General features: G+C 41.2%; 1 protein-coding gene and 1 pseudogene across 7 annotated transcripts in view; one reads left to right on the top strand and one right to left on the bottom strand.

Annotated features, from left to right (window-relative positions):
* LIMS1 (LIM zinc finger domain containing 1) overlaps positions 1 to 17451 on the bottom strand; it is a 151072-nt gene that overhangs the window by 29083 nt on the left and 104538 nt on the right. Inside the window, exon 1 of one of the 7 annotated variants that reach the window (XM_044263796.1) lies at positions 765 to 976. The exons of 5 other annotated variants lie outside the window; for them this stretch is intronic. In XM_044263796.1, the coding sequence (XP_044119731.1) occupies positions 765 to 946 (182 nt within the window). In that variant the 5' untranslated portion in view covers positions 947 to 976. Of the gene's footprint in view, positions 1 to 764; positions 977 to 17451 lie in introns of those variants that run through there. One more of the 7 variants, XM_044263789.1, reaches the window with a different exon arrangement.
* LOC122916421 lies at positions 12602 to 13556 on the top strand (annotated as a pseudogene).

Below are 17451 nucleotides of genomic sequence, written 5' to 3'. Positions count from 1 at the left end.
TTGACAAATTGAGCTCTAGAAAGCACTCCCCAAAGCAGTGACACAGTCTTTGCAGAAGCAACCTTCCCAGTAGGTTGTCTGCAATAATTCCAAGCTTATAACTTTGCAGGAGGTCAACAATCTTACATGAGTTGGTCTAAATACTACTCTGCACTACTTTTTTTAGTTGTTTGCTAAAACCCATTTAATAACACGAATTAGACATTTTAGAGTTAGTGGCATATATATGTATATATAAATACATGTATATTTGCTAGTTACACAGCATTCTTATTTCTTATTTATTCATTCAGTCCCCTCAAGACAGTATTAAGGAACCCAGTCAGCCTACGTCAAACTGCTGACTGTTAAACCTAACAGAAATGTTTATCTTTATCAACAGTCTGTAATTCAGTTTTTAGTGCTCCTTCAACTGACTCCTCATCTGTGGGAAGTTTTAGAGCATACAACTTTTCTATTATAAATCCTCACAGCAAAAACTCTAAACCTCCCTTTTGGACTACATAATGAAAATGTACTATTATCAAGAACTTACTGAACACAAAGACATTACTACTATTACTTTAAAGGTAGCATTTTCTTTCACTTCTGCATTTCATCTTCTATATTCCTGCCTGCTGGAATATGCCCCCCCACCCCAATCACCCTGGAATGCCCCTCCTTAAAGTTGAGAAAATAAAACCATCAATGGGCAATGAACTCAAAGCCCAAGAAGCCTAGATCTGGAAAACAGGAGCGCCTCTTCCAGAAGAGGAGACACTTACAATTTCGCATAAAAGTCACAAAACTCCTTGTAGACCTTTACGTCACTGTGCCTGCGCTGCAGTTTGGACACAGCCCTCTCGTCTTCATTGCCATTAGCCTGGTGGACACTGTTAAGGGCTGCCTGAGGGATTTCTTCATTTTCTGGGATAACATGGGGGCGCGCCCTGCCCGGGAACGCCATCCGCGGGTGCTTGATAGCTCTGAGCCCAGGGCAGAGAGTAGCAGGACAGGGGACGGAGAAACAATATCCAGGCCTCCCCCGCTTCCCTGCCAGGGTCACTCCCACTATTCCCACACACGTCAGCCCTGCGTTTGCCAGGGTGGCTCCTGGCCCTTCATGTTAAGAGCTCTAGCAGCAAAGCAGTCACTTGGTGTGCCAGTCCTGATTTATGGAGGCATTTCTGGGAGCTCTAGAAAACACTCCCCAAAGCAGTGACACAGTCTTTGCAGAAGCAACCTTCTCAGGCGACTGTTTGTAAACACTATCACAGGAATAGAGGTCTGCTTGGCAGGGTCCAAGAGAAACAAACATCCACATGCCCTGGGGAATCTGTCACCAAGCGTCATCCACACGAGCCCTGTGCTTCTTGTAAAGCACCCCCAGATATTCTGTTTCTAACAAGCTCCCTGCTGAGGCCAATGCAGCTGGCACACTCTGGAGGATATCCTAATGCCCAGGGCATGCTTGCCGACTATGCCCATAGCTGCCTTCTCCCAAGGATCTGGGAGTCCCTGAGATCTGGAGCTACTTTTGACTTTTACTGATCTTAGCAGTTGGCACATAGCAAGAGTTGGATGATGTGTTCAATGAATGGATACAAGAGGAAATAGGAAAGAGTTGGAGTCTAGTTAGAAACCCCCAGCTAATGGTGGTCTTTATTATGGCTAAGGATGCCACTGGCATTCCTGCTGTGGTCAGTCCACACTGTTGTCATCTTGTAGCAGTGCCACAGATGAAGACCGTAATGATGATGAAGGCCACAGGCAATACAGGGGCTGAGAACCTTTCTCCAAAAACAAGTCAGAGGGATATAAGGTGTAGCACAGGGAACACAGGCAATGGTATTATAATAGCATGGTATGGTGACAAATGGTAGCCATGTTTGTAGTGAGCATATAGCATAGATCATAGAGTTGTCAAATCACTACGCTGTGTACCTGAAACTAATGTAACAGTGTCAACTACACTTTAATCAAACACACACACGAAACAAACCCCAAACACTTAAAAAGCAAACACTGTAGAACTTCGTGGATAAAATATAAGAGAGTAGTTTGAAGATTTATTCATTTTAAAGAGAGCAAGTGAGAGATTGGGCAAGGATGTGCACATGGGGGTAGGGGCTGAGGGGCAACCCACAGATTGCAACCTGTAATCATTTTTGATCTATGGAATTGTAATTTAGAGAATGTTACTGCTATGGACTGAATGTCTGTGTCCCTCCAAAATTCCCATGTCCGAAAGCCTAATCCCAGGTATTAGGAGGTGGGACTTTGGGGAAGTAATTAAGGTTGGATTAGATCATGAGAGTGGGATTATAATCCCCTCACTATGGGATTAACATCCTTATAAGAAGAGGAAGACACACAGATCATTCTGTCAGTCAGTCATGTGAGGATATAGCCAAAGGGAGCTGTCTGCAAGTCAAAATGTGGATCCTTACCAGACACTGGATCTGCTGTACCTTGATCTTGAACTGCCTAGCCTCCAGAGCCTTTAGAAATAACTATTTGTTTAAGCCATAGAGTCTATGGTATTTTTGTCACAGCAGTCCAAACTGACTAAGCCAGCTACATGGAATCTTATAGCATGTGATCTTTCTTTATTTTATTTATTTTTTATTACTTGGACAGAGAGCGAGTGAGGCAGAGAGCACAAGCAGAGGGAAAGGGACAAGCTTGCTCTGCACTGAGCAGGGAGCTTGATGCGGGGCTTGATCCTAGGCCCCTGGGATCATGACCTGAGCTGAAGGCAGACGCTTATCCATCTGAGCCACCCAGGCACCCCATATGTGATCTTCTAAAGGCTGGCTTTTGGTATGCAGCATAATGCCCTCAAAATCCATCCAAATTGTTAATATATATCAACAATGTATTCCTTTTTTATTGCTGAGTAATATTCCATGGTACGGACATACCATGGTTTGTTTGACCATTTACCCACTGTGAAAGTAGTTTCTAGTTTGGGGCCCTTGTGAATAAAGCTGTGTATCAGTTCCTATGTAAATGTAAGTTTTCATATCTCTGGGATAAATGTCCAAGAGTGAAATTTCTGAGTTATATGATAAATACATGTGTAGTTTATTTAAGAAACTGCCAAACAATTTTCTTAGAGTGGTTATAGCGTTTTACATTGCCACCAGCAATGTATGAGAGAGAGTTTCTTCACATCTTCATCAGCATTTGGTGCTACCATTATCTTTAATTTTAGCTGTTCCAATAGGTGTGTAGTCACATCTTTTGTATATGTATATACATATTGTATGTATATGTATTAAGTTTATGTTTATGTATATGTATTAAGCTTATGCATATGCAGATAAGTACAAAAAATAAGTCAGAAACTTCAGTCTACCAGATAACTGTATTGACTAGAAGAGAAAAGGTAATACATGTATTTGGGAAAGAATTCAAACACTTCAGAAAGATGAGGTTGGGGTACCAGGTAGTGGGTAGTATAGAGGGCACGGCTTGCATGGAGCACTGGGTGTGGTGAAAAAATAATGAATACTGTTTTTCTGAAAATAAATAAATTGGAAAAAAAAAGAAAGATATATAAAATGAAAAATAAAGTCTCTTAACAATTTATCTGCATCTTCAACTAAGTCATTTCCATGGTATTATTCTGCTAGATCAGATTAGTGCTGGAAATTTAGTAAAAATTCTCTTATCTCTTCAAATACACTATTTAAAAAAATGCTGTGTTAAGGTGAAGCAGGGAGGAGACCTTCCATTTTTTCTGGTTTCCCTCTACTTCCAGTTGGGACTATTTTAATGTGTGCTTGGCACAGGTAAGGCCAAATAGAATTCTTCAGTAGAAATCACATCAGTAGGGATTAGTTTTATGATCGCAGTTACCATTTATGATGCTAATATTTTTAAACTATTTAATCAATCAGTATGACTATATGGATGTTGAGACAGATTCATGGCTCTGTCTCTTTGTTTAGAGTTTTGCCAGATCTCATTCTTTTTTTCTTTCTCTTTTATAACCAAGGAACATCATAACTGGCAGCTGAGAAGGAGAAGGGAGGCTAAGGTTCTAAAGAAAGAAAAGATGGGCAGGATAGAGCCCAAACTTCTATCCCACATCTCCTCCTATGAGGTACCCCCTTCCTTCCAGGAGCAAAAGACCCTAGCCAGTTGACTCTTGCAGAGAAATTTCCTGAACCTGACATGCTCTGAACCCTATGCTGAATCAACAAAGGAAATCACACAGTGAGAGTTAGGGCCAACTAGAAAGGCTTACCCCTTGCAATTGTGAATGAACACTGGTACTTAGGAGCTAGTAGCAATGGACTGCCTTTCCTTGAACAGCTTTTCCACTAAGGTCTGTAGCTTCTTCTTCTTCTTCTTCTTTTTTTTTAAAAGATTTATTTGACACAAAGAGATTACAAGTAGAGAGAGGGAAGCAGGCTCCCTGCCTAGCAAAGAGCCCGATGTGGGACTCAATCCCAGGACCCCAAGATCATGACCTGAGCTGAAGGCAGAGGATTAACCCACTGAGCCACCCAGGCAGCTCAGGTCTGTAGCTTCTTAAAAAGTAATTGCTCCCACTAGGGGCACATGGGTGGCTCAGCAGGTTGTGTCTGACTCTGATCTCAGCTCAGGTCTTGATCTCAGCATTGTGAGTTCAAGCCCCACATTGGGCTCCACACTGGGCACTGGGTATGGTGGGTATGGAGCCTGCTTTATTTATTTATTTATTTATTTATTTATTTATTTATTTATTTATGTGGCTTTCTCTGTAAGGTTTATTAGGATCATGCCCTCGAGGCCCATCCATTTTTTAAAAAAATTTTATTAATTCCTTTACAGTGTTCCAGAATACATTGTTTATGTACCACACCCAGTGCTCCATGCAGCAAGTGTCCTCCATAATACCCACCACCAGGCTCACCCAACCTCCCACCCCTGCCCCTCCAAACCTGTCAGATTGTTTTTCAGAGTCCACAGTCTCTCATGGTTCGTCTTCCCCTCCAATTTCCCCAACTCCCTTCTCCCCATGTCTTTCATGTTATTTCTTATGCTCCATAAATAAGTGAAGCCATATGATAATTAACTTTCTCTGTTTGACTTATTTCACTCAGCATAACCTCTTCCAGTCCCGTCCATTTTGATATAAAAGATGGGTATTCATCCTCTCTGATGGAGGCATAATACTCCATAGTGTATATGGACCACATTTTCCTTATCCATTCGTCCATCGAAGGGCATCTTGGTTCTTTCCACAGTTTGGCGACTGTGGCCATTGCTGCTATGAACACTGGGGTACAGATGGCCCTTCTTTTCACTACATCTGTATCTTCGGGGTAAATACCCAGTAGTGCAATTGCAGGGTCATATTTTTACTTTCTTTCTTTCTTTCTTTTTTTTTAAAAGATTTTATTTATTTATTTGACAGATCGCAAGTAGGCAGACAGGCAGGCAGAGAGAGAGAGAGAGAGAGAGAAGCAGGCCCCCTGCCAAGCAGAGAGCCTGATGCGGAACTCGATCCCAGGACCCTGGGATCATGACCTGAGCCAAAGGCAGAGGCTTAACCCACTGAGCCACCCAGGCATCCCATATTTTTACATTCTTAAGGAATCTCCACACTGTTTTACAAACTGGCTGCACCAACTTGCACTCCCATCAACAGTGTAAGAGGGTTCCCCTTTCTCCACATACCCTCCAACACATGTTGTTTACTGTCTTGTTAATTTTGGCCATTCTAACAGGTGTAAGGTGCTATCTCAATGTGGTTTTGATTTGAATCTCCCTGATGGGAGCCTACTTTAAAAAAAAAGGAAAAAAAGTTAACTACTCACATTATTCCTCTGTTTGCTTATTTGCATTATTTTACATCATTTCTGAACATATGGAACTTTTATTATGAGCTCACAATGCAACAGGCCCAGGGGTACCTGAGAAGTGCCTGCCAAATGACTAAGGATGAAGATTTCTACTTCAGTGCCAGGTACTGAGTGAAAAGGGCTGTCTGTGTGTGTCCTAGTACCTGAGTAAGAGCAGTAACCATGTGGCCACTGCAAGGTTAGGTGGCACTATTTACCCATAAGGACTGCGTAAGGGAGTCGGTTGGTCAATCACTTCTTACCCAGGTTACCAAGAAGAGAGCTAAAATAAATGTGTGGTTATTTTTTCAAGAGGCCATGGGGGGGGGGTCATTTCAGTCCAAATCAACATCACTGCTTAAGTTTAATATCCAAGCATTTTGCTACTTTCAAACCATTTTTGACACTTAATAATGTTGCTCTAAGAAATATAAACAATCCTTTTAGACTGTGACTGCAGCCATGAGATAAATATTTATCTGAGCACCTCTGATGGAAATTACTACCACCACTACAGTGGCATCAAAATAGTCCTTGAAGTAGGGTAGGAAGCTGTTTTTAAAAAATATTCCAAAAGCCAGTTTTGTCTGAATAGTGAGCCTGTTAGGTGGCTTTTGCTGAAGAACTAGGGTTTCCCAAGGCCCATGCATGGTTCCTTAAGGATTCTTCCCAAGAGGTTCTATAATCTAATCAGCCCTACTCATCATGGTTGATTAAAGTCTTTGAGAGGCTCCATAGGACAGGTCTGAATCCCAGTCCACAGAAGACAGACTTGTATTTCATAAACTCAACATTTTTTGAGTTTCAACATTTATATTTCATCTACTGTGGGCCAAACTCTACCACTCATTGAGCGACCTGCTGTGCTGTGTCTTTGTCCATTTGGCTGCTACAACACAATACCACAGACCATATGGCTTACAAATAGCAGAAATTTATTTCTTACAGTTACATAGGCTCAAAGTCCAAGACTGAGGTGTCAACATGCTTGGGTTCTGGTTAAGTGCCCCTCTCCCCTCTTCCTGGCTCATTCCCTCTCATTGTGTCCTCATGTGGTAGACAGTGCTAGGAAGCTCTGAGTGACCTCTTTTGCAAGGGCACTAATCTCATTCATGAAAGCTCCACCCTCATGACCAAAGCACCTCCCAAAGGCCCCACCTCCCAATACCATCACCTTTGGGGGCTAAGATTTTGGTATATGAATTCTGGGAGGACACAAACATTCAGACAACAGCAGGCAGGACCTGGGATACTGGTGGACTGCATCTAATAGTCTGTTAGATCTAAACCACACACAGCAGATCTGATGTTAAGATGACCATTCCAGTTTCCTGTAAAGAATGCTGAAGGCCTTTAGATTCCACCCATCCAGCTAACTCCATTTCAGGCAAAAGAAATCCCACCCAACATACTACCTAGCCAAAGATAAATAACTTACTTAGAGATAGCACACAAAAATATTGTAGCTATTTCCAGGAGCTCAAATACTTAAAGCCCAGATATAATCATATGCATGGTTACCAAAATTAATACTCAACTTTTTAATAACTGGTATTTTAAATTCTCTCAAATAACAACAACTTAACTAGTGGTTTTTAAAATCCAAGCTGAACATTTTTTTAAAAAAATTTTATTTATTTATTTGACAGACAGAGATCACAAGCAGGCAGAGAGGCAGGCAGAGAGAGAGGAAGGGAAGCAGGCTCCCTGCTGAGCAGAGAGCCTGATGTGGGGCTTGATCCCAGGACCCTGGGATCATGACCTGAGCCGAAGGCAGAGGCTTTTACCCACTGAGCCACCCAGGCGCCCCTAAGCTGAACATTTTGACCAACTGCTTCTAAAACACAGAACTCTAATAAAGAAAAAAAGGCAGTGCTATTACATATTTTATACCATTTCACAGACAGCTGTGCTTATGTGGATGGCTAGGCCAAGCACTTGTCAATAACAACTACTAGAATGTAGTTTCTCCAACTTCAATCAAAGGCTTCCATGAACACTGGGATATTCAAACTGTTGAGACAGCCTGGGTAAATTAACATATGGAAAAATGAATTATTATTTTCACTACGAGTCCCTATTCTACTCAAATGGAAAATTTAATCTGATTTTCCCCCTACTATACCAAAAACACAAGAATCATGACATGTAAGTACAGATAATGGAGCTGGAAAGTTCTTTCTCATTTCCCAGTGACCAGGACAAATGCACTGTTTTCTTTCAACAGACAGTGAGGAAAGAGCCAAAGGTCAGCTGGTCAGAGAGGATAGAGTTGCAATTAACATGCCATTTTGCCTTGTCTGTTAAAATTGTTTCCTAATTCTGGATTGCACAAGCAAAAAAAAGAAAGTATTTATTACAACAGAGGCAAGAGAGTGAGAAAGAAATAAGATGCACATTTTAAACTAACTTCAAAGAAAGACACATTTGTTACCTGCCTGCATGGGTGCTGCTTATGGATCATGATCAAAGCAGGGAAGAACCACTCTATCTAGCTTTGTTACTGTACCTTGGAAATAACTGAGGAGAATAAGTAGAAAACATTATTGCCTAATAAGGAGGAAAGAACAGACTTTTTTTTTTTTTAAAGAAGGATTTTATTTATTTATTTGACAGAGAGAAATCACAAGTAGGCGGAGCAGCAGGCAGAGAGAGGAGGAAGCAGGTTCCCTGCTGAGCAGAGAGCCCATGATGTGAGGCTCGATCCCAGGACCCTGAGATCATGACCTGAGCTGAAGGCAGAGGCTTTAACCCACTGAGCCACCCAGGCGCCCCGGGAAAGAACAGACTTAAAGGACCTCCCTATATACTAATTACTGCCTTCCCAGGGCCTCCCACTCATCCCAAACACTCAGACCAGCACAGCAGTGACCCAGAGGCTGGGACTCCAGAAGGTTATTTTTATCTGATTCTAGCACCTTCTTAAATGAAACTCACCTAAAAGTTAGAGAATCTTTGGTGTTGAAGACAGAAGATTTATAGCACCCCAAATTTTGTGTTTTAAGAAGTATGTTCATATCTCTCATAAGGAAAATAAGTGAAACACAACTCAATTTCAAGTTGATAATTTTCAAGAAGTAAACTTCAGGCATGTTTTCCATAGTAAAATCAACAATTAAAATATAATGTTTCTAGTGAAAGCCGGTGACGTAAAAATTCCTCTTCTGGTGTCTGGAACTGTCCTGGTTTTATTCTTGATGCCCACAGTAAGAGAGTCCCTACTCAGGAGCCATTAGGTGAGAGCTGCCCCATGCTCCCCTGAGTGCCCTGAGGGTTCTGTGACACAAGACAGTCCTGAGGTAATCTGTAGCTCAGGAATACTCTGCCCACAACAGGCACAAATTATTGCAAATTTTAGTTCAGTTTTTCAATCTTAACAAATTAACAAGCATTGACAATCTACTTAGCTACCTACTTCTTGGGAAGTACCTCTTTCTGGACAATCTCTGGAAGTTTTCCAACATCACCCAACCAACAAATGCCCATCCACTTTAGCACGTAGAAGATACAGAGTCTAGGGAAGATACAGGAACAAGACTGAAATAAAGCTCCTTACAGTGCTTTCCCCCTCATCCGTGACACTCTGACACTGACAGGTCTACTTTATTAAGAGACATTCTGAGCCACATGCAGAGAGAAACCAACAGAGTTCAGTACTTGTGGTATCCTTCCCTGGCACAGGCACAAGAGCACTGACTTGCTGCCTACAACTAGCCACCCTATCTCTGCAATAATGATGACTTTCTCATCCCACAAGGCAACCCATTACAGAAAAAAAGATATACTGGGAAAGTAGCAGAATGTGTGGCAACAAGGCAAAAACCAGTAATAACAGAAAACTAACAATTGACATAACAATGGAGCAGCCTTAGTTTTTGGAAGCCCCACGTGTAGAGGAGCATGAGCACTCTGGGACAGGATCACTGGGTTGCACTGTGTTGTTTGGCAAGTTGAATTTCTCCACCCCCATCAACCCCAAAGCAACACAGCTTGTTAAGGGGCATTTATAAAAGGCAGAGAAGATTCACTCATATTCTTGTCATCTAGAGATAAGAATTTCAACATGTTGATCTCTGTTCCTTATAAAATACATAACACACACATGACCGTAAATAAAGGCAAGACTGTTGCATGGTGATAGTTCAGAATTATCTTTATTCCTAGTACTGATCATGAAAGGACATAAAGTTCTTTAGATGAATACCACTGACCCCTTTTTCCCTGAACTCTCTATCTGAAACTTGCCCCGTCCTCAAATTTCTATTCAAGGTCTTTTCTAAAAAGCCTCCTCTGAGCATTCTAGCCTGTACTAATCTGTTTAGCATCTACAGAGCTCACTGAATATCCTGTTCAGTGAGTGAGTGAGATTTTAGTCGATTCCACATTGTGTTCTGCATTGCAGAGGTACTCCTCTCAAGAACACCATGAGCCCTTTGGTGTGAAAACTTCTAGAGTCTTTACATCAAACACTCTTAGTAGGCAATTAATCATACTGGCCCTTTTGTGAAAAGGTGCTGCACAACAGAGCTGGGGAGGTGCTGGTAAGCTGCCACCGTCCCCAGAAATTCAAGACATCTCAGAGTAGCTTCAGTATGTACTTAAGCATGACATTCTCTTGTCAGTAAAGATAACTCTCTTAACATCACTGCAGTCTGAAATCTATATGCTTTACAAACTCTCACTAGATCCCCATGGTTGCTCAAATAAGTAGAGTGTTTGGTCAACTAAAAAAACATTCTTAGAATTCATAACCTGGGCATTTTTTCTCTGATTTTTCAAACATCCTCACTGGAAAATATCTCTGTAGCAGATATTCCATTATCCAAATCATTTCTTCCTGTTATTCATACTGTGACCCACTAACATATATTCTCACCCCTAAACATCTTTTTAAAAAGATACCTTGGGTCCTAACCAAAATAGATGAATTTGAGAAAGCCCTGTACTTCAAATATAGAACAGTATTTTTAGCTAAGAATGTTGACTTACGAGAATGCCCGGCTTACCAGGGAAACCCTTCAGTGAATCCACAGGCTCCTTATATGGCAGGGGTAGCCATCAGCACCAAACTTTCTGGCTCTAAATGACATTCTTATTTTAGTTCTGACTCAGCCAAGGATATCTCCCTGACCACTGACCTTCAGCTAAGTTGGGAGAGGAAGTCAATGGGAGTTTTTATTTTGTGAATAAGCTTAACATGAGGTCTACTTTCCTTAATGGTAAGGTAAAACAAAACTGTAAGTTTCAGTACAGAGGGACAGAAAAAAACTTGTACTCAAGTCAAGTGAATACAACCCCTTCTAATTTCAATCTATGTATCTTTCATCTTCAGTTGTTTTATTCTTAACATAGAACATATTTTTCATGTATTTTATTGCATTAAACATTTGAAAATATTGGATAGGATTAAGTAGAAGAACTGAAAAAAAATTTTTTGCAAACTTTATAAAGGCTTCTTCTTTTTCACTAACTTCAAATTTTGTGAAGTGCGTATAGAAAGACAAGAAACTGTTTTAACTACCATGAGTGAGAGTTACCATTAATGTGAACAAAAGACGTGGAAATTATATAAGGTCATAGGAGGCCGGAGCACCTAGCGATGTCATTATAAGGCTATCTAGCACAAAGCTAGAGCTTCAGTTTCTCCCAGGTGTCTTTTGCATATTCCTCCCTTTCTTCTGGATCCTGTCTTCAGCTCTTCTCTCTCCCTATATATATATATATATATAGCCAACTATTCTCTGTGACAGAATGAAGTCTGGGTTTTTTAAAGTAGTTTACAGGGTTAGGTATGAAGCTCTTTTTTCAGATCTTTTAGCTCTTTTCAAAGAGACATATTCTATGAATCAATAAATAATATATAAGAGTATGATTATTATGACTACAAACAGACACTTCATTTCCTGATGGAAGATTACTGGCCTATCTTTGGCGTGCTGATGATGGAAGGGGTCTTTTTCCTCTACCAGCTGGCCCGGGGGCCTTTCAGCAGAGGGGGCTGGAGAGACCGACCAGAGGAAAGGGTTTTGCATGCTAGTCCTTGCAGGCTCTCCTGGCAAGCTCCTGTGGGCAGAGCTTTCTTCGATTTGGCCTCCAGCAGCACACACAGCTTCTTCAGCGTCCAGCTCGAGTGGGCATGGCAGCCAAAAGCAGCCAGTTGGCAAGCAGCTTGCCTGGTGGTTCTGCAGCAGGAGGCCTCTGGCTCCTGCAGTGAGTGGCAGCCCACAGTACACTGACCAGGCTGCCTGCCTCTCCAACCACCACACTACCCACCTTCCCCACTCTCAGCAGTTCTGGAATGAAGCCCCTTGTTGCCACCTGTAGGGACTTCTAGCATGTTTCACTGGTGTAGGACCATAGCAACTCCTCTGCTATCCCCAAGAGCAATAAGTCCTGGCTGGGGAGGAGGGCTCCCCCTTGCTAGAACTTTCCAGCCCTGGAGTGGTAGCTGCTGAATATAGCAGCTGTTCAATACTCTTTGCATTCTCTCTACTTCTTACTAGCCAATCCCTTACTACTGCAAACCCCTGCTGGAGTTAATAACTTAAAAAAAAAAATCTTTTATTAAACATTCCTCCTTCAAATTACTGTGTGGTTTTTCTCTCCTGATTGGATGGCAACTGAACCTCTGCCAATATGAGAGGCCAAAATTAGGACTCTTAATTGACTGTTTTTAGACCTCATTGGGTCCTTTATCCAGTATGAGGCATCTGTCTCACTTAAAACAACCAAATGTGAGCTCCAGCAGTCAGAGCTTCCAGACGTGCCTCTCTCCCGGTTTCCTGGAGTTTCCTCGCAGAATGGCCCCCAAATGCAAGTCTTCGCTCCCGCCTCAAACAAAGAAACCGAGACAGCCTCCTGCCCCCAAGCCAGGGCAGACATCAACATCTCAGCACTTGCATAAAGGAGAAAAAGAACAGCAAGAAGCAATTGAACATATTGATGAAGTACAAAATGAAAGAGACAGACTTAATGAACAAGCCAGTGAGGAGATTTTGAAAGTAGAACAAACAGAAATATAACAAACTCCGCCAACCATTTTTTCAGAAGAGGTCGGAATTGATCACCAAAATCCTCAATTTTTGGGTAACAACATTTGTCAACCATCCACAAGTGTCTGCACTGCTTGGGGAGGAGGATGAAGAGGCGCTGCATTATTTGACAAGAGTTGAAGTGACAGAATTTGAAGATATTAAATCAAGTTACAGAATAGATTTTTATTTTGATGAAAACCCTTACTTCGAAAATAAAGTTCTCTCCAAAGAATTTCATCTGAATGAGAGTGGTGATCCATCTTCAAAGTCCACTGAAATCAAATGGAAATCTGGAAAGGATTTGACGAAACGTTCAAGTCAAACACAGAATAAAGCCAGCAGGAAGAGACAGCATGAGGAACCAGAGAGCTTCTTCACCTGGTTTACTGACCATTCTGATGCAGGTGCAGATGAGTTAGGAGAAGTCATCAAAGATGATATTTGGCCAAATCCATTACAGTACTACTTGGTTCCCGATATGGATGACGAAGAAGGGGAAGGAGAAGAGGATGATGATGATGATGAAGAAGAAGAAGGATTGGAAGATATTAAGAAGGAGATGAGGATGAAGGTGAAGAAGATGAAGATGATGATGAGGGGGAGGAAGGAGAGGAGGATGAAGGAGATGACTAATGGAACACTGATGGATTCCAACCTTCCTTTTTTAATTTTCTTCAGTCCTTGGGAGCAAGTTGCCGTCTTTTTTTTTTTTTTCTTCCCCTTTTCTTTTTCTTTTCTCCTCTCGTGCTCATTCGCCCTATTTTTTGAAGTCTCCTTTTTCTCTCCCTTTATACCATGGTTCTCAGCTTATTTTGGGGGGAAATACCTTGAGCAGAATACAGTGGGAAAAGAATCTCTACCCCTTTTTGTTCCAAATTCATTTTTGTCCCTTCCTGTCTCAACAAAAACAAAAACTTTATGGAATCAACACCACCGTGCTCTGTGGGAAAAAAGAAAAACCTTCTGCTCCCTTAGCTCTGCTGGAAGCTGGAGGGTGCTAGGCCCCTGTGTAGTAGTACATAGAATTCTAGCTTTTTTCCTCCTTTCTCTGTATATTGGGCTCAGAGATTACACTGTGTCTCTATGTGAATATGGACAGTTAGCATTTACCAACATGTACCTGTCTACTTTCTCTTGTTTAAAAAAAAGAAAAAAAAACTTTAAAAAATGGGGTTATAGAAGGTCAGCAAAGGGTGGGTTTGAGATGTTTGGGTGGGTTAAGTGGGCATTTTGACAACATGGCTTCTCCTTTGGCATGTTTAATTGTGATGTTTAACGGACATCCTTGCAGTTTCAGATGACACTTAAAATAAAACTCTCTCCTAATGATGACTTGAGCCCTGCCACTCGATGGGAGAATCAGCAGAACTTGTAGGATCTTATTTGGAATTGACATTCTCTATTGTAATTTTGTTCCTGTTTATTTTTAAAATTTTCTTTTTGTTTCACTGGAAAGGAAAGATGACGCTCAGTTTTAAATGTTAAAAGTGTACAGTGCTCAATAAAACTAAATGTGTACACAAAGAAAAAAAAAACAACCAAATGTGCATTTGAAACTAGAAAGGGGGGGCGCTTGGGTGGCTCAATGGGTTAAAGCCTCTGCCTTCAGCTCAGGTCATGGTCTCAAGGTCCTGGGATTGGGCCCCACATCGGGCTCTCTGCTCAGCAGGGAGCCTGCTTCCCCTTCTCTCTCTGCCTACTTGTGATCTCTCTCCATCAAAATAAATTAAAAAAAAAAAAAAAGAAAGAAAAAGAAACTAGAAAGGGATGGGAGGAATAGATTATAACATAAAAAAGTCTAGCATAATAGAATGGCCAGTTAGAGGGGAGTTCAAGTCAGCCGACCTCACTCTTTCTCCAAGAACAAACTTAAAGTTCAATTTGGGGCAAGAGGATAAGGCAGCGCCCACTCTTCCTCACCTCCCCCAGTACAGAGCAGGCATCCCTTCCAATGAGCAATCTCTGCCTCAAGGGGCATGTCTGGGGACCAATCAGTCAATCTGAGTTCTGATAATATTTTCATACTAGGTATTGACCCAGGAAAGAGGCAAACAAGGGGACACACCTCCATTTCAGTGCTCAAGAAACAAAAGAAGAGAATAAAGGAACCTATGTTAATCTTCAGTAAGCTCTCTCTCATCTTCAAGGCTATAAGGAGGCTGGTGATAAGAACTGTAAGCTTCCTGATCATGTACTATGCACCCACTCACTTGGCTCTGGGATATTCTGTGCTACTTGGTGTGAGTGCTATATAGCTTTCCTTGGTCACAGCTATTCCTGTTTTCCTCCCTGTCCTGAGAGTCTTGCTGTGGAATACCTAAGCAGAAGCCTGTTTCCTAAATGGTCCCTCAATTTCAGTATATTGCGGTGAAAAGGACCATGTGCACCGCTTAGCACTGACTCACATGTCATCTCTGCAGGGGAGGGTCACACAAAGAGACCATCTGTGGCTATAGCCAGCACAGTTTTAGGAGGGCCTGAAAGCCAGCCCTGAGAAGGCTTCAAGGCCTATCCCATGTTTCTGAATTTCCACATTTTCTGAGGGGATCAGGCAAAATCTAAAATGTAATACAATAATATCTCAAAAAACTTGTCATAAAATGTGCTTTTAAGAGATGTTACATTACCTTATTTTTATCATCTCTTCTGTCTCATCATCTACCTTGCTTTCACTCCCCATATATATGAAAGTTGAACCTAATGGTGGGCCCTAAGAAGGAACGGGAGTCACTGTACTACAAGTGCTCTGTGAAACATGGCAGCAGCCGCAACAGAGAGCAGACCAGCCCTGAGGTCCTTCTTTCCCTTCCCTTTACAGACATCTCAGTAGCCCCTGTCTGTAATCCTAAACAGGCTAGTGTTGGACCAACTTCACAAGAGCTGTCTGTGTTCAGCCTGCTTTCTTCCTCTCCATTCTTGCAGGACTTCTTTAGGACCCTGCTCCCTCCTCCTCCTCTATCTGACACAAAGAGGTTAGAGACATAATCCAGTTTCCACCCAACCACAAACCTTCCAGAAATACTATCTCTAAAGAACAACGTACAGGAGAAAAATTGAGAAAAAGTCTTGGAGAGAGAAACAATACCATGGAGCTCATGAAGACTATTTCAGTTGTTTTCATAATTGGGGTTTACAAATGTGCACATGCACACACGTGTGTGTGTTCTCTTTTAATACTTAATTAGTTAAATCATATTAAATGAAACTTAAACCTTCTTGACCGAAGGGCATGAAGACTCCTGCTCTAATCGTTTTCCAAACAGAACTGATGCCAAGGGTTTCAGTTTAGGACAGCAAATGTGTATTTGGATGACTCTGTCTATCTGAGCATAACGACACAAAACAATCTCTTTTCAAGGCATGTAAGGAAGCAAAATGTCATCAAAACTAACTTGGCATCAGGTCAAATTCTAAGCTGTCAAAATAAGGCAAAATAATTGAGTTCTCAAACAGCCTGGAATCTAGGTAGAAAAGCAAATCAAAAGATGAAATGCTGAGAATGGTTTGCATAAACTATTAAAACCATATGGTCTGAGTGAAAGAGCTGTCTAGTCCTCAAATGACTATATCTATGACAGCTGCATCAAAAGTCAATGATCTTTCTAATGTAAGAAATACAAAGCAAAAATAAACAAAAACAAAAAAGTCAATGATCTGCCTTTATTAAAAGTGGTAGTAGCTTCTATTCTTCCACAGATAGCAATATTCCAGACCAGTAGAGACAAATGACCACGTGACTATTTCAAGCAAGTTTTATCCTTTCAGATAAAACTGCTCTGAAATAAAGGAAATAGTTTTGTGTTAAAAGGATCAATGAAAAACAATCACCATATTAATTACTAAGAGTTAAGATGTTGGCAAAAGTGAAGGTACAGAACAATTAGCATTTTAAAAGGGCAAAAGTCAAATTTTAACACAGCTGTCATAATAAACATTTAAGTCATAAGGGATGCATGAATGCTTTCAGGGACAGAGGGGGAAGGGATGAGGGGGGAAATCTCATGGTACAGTTTATTACCCTGAGCACAAATATAATCAGTGTTCAATATTATAATGGCTCATAAAGTAATGTCACTGTTTTCTCATCCAGAAATCTATCTGTATCCTTGCTACACAGGTACAGATTGCCTCTATGCAAACTGCTTAAATACATATGAACAAGCCAGTTTACCTTCCCTTTTATTTAATGTTTCCATGTAAATATAGACAGTCCAAGTCATTATTACAGAGCCCAGAGGCCATAACCCCAGGGGTTCACTTTTAGCTTTGTAGAACCCGATTCAGACAGACCATGATTAACATTTTGGTTCTTTAGTAACATTTGCGTTCCCTCTTATATTTTTGAAGACTGAAGAGGCAGAGAAAGAAGCTGGAGGCTTTCCTGCAGCTCATTTACCATTCATTCCATTATAAACATCAATTTCTGCCATAAGGTCTGGCACTGGCTGGCAAGAAACAAATTGTCCCAAATTATGAGAATTATGAGTACATGCTTCCTTGATTTCATCATACTTTCTGAGAATCCTGTACCTTTTTTTTTTTTTAAGATTTATTTATTTATTTGAGAGAGAGAAAGGAAGTACAGAGGGAGAGGGAGAATC

The sequence above is a fragment of the Neovison vison genome, chromosome 8, assembly GCF_020171115.1.
Source record: "Neovison vison isolate M4711 chromosome 8, ASM_NN_V1, whole genome shotgun sequence".
Taxonomy (NCBI): domain Eukaryota; kingdom Metazoa; phylum Chordata; class Mammalia; order Carnivora; family Mustelidae; genus Neogale; species Neogale vison.
The sequence above is the reverse complement of the archived record's forward strand: the minus strand, read 5'-3'. Positions and strand labels throughout refer to the sequence as shown.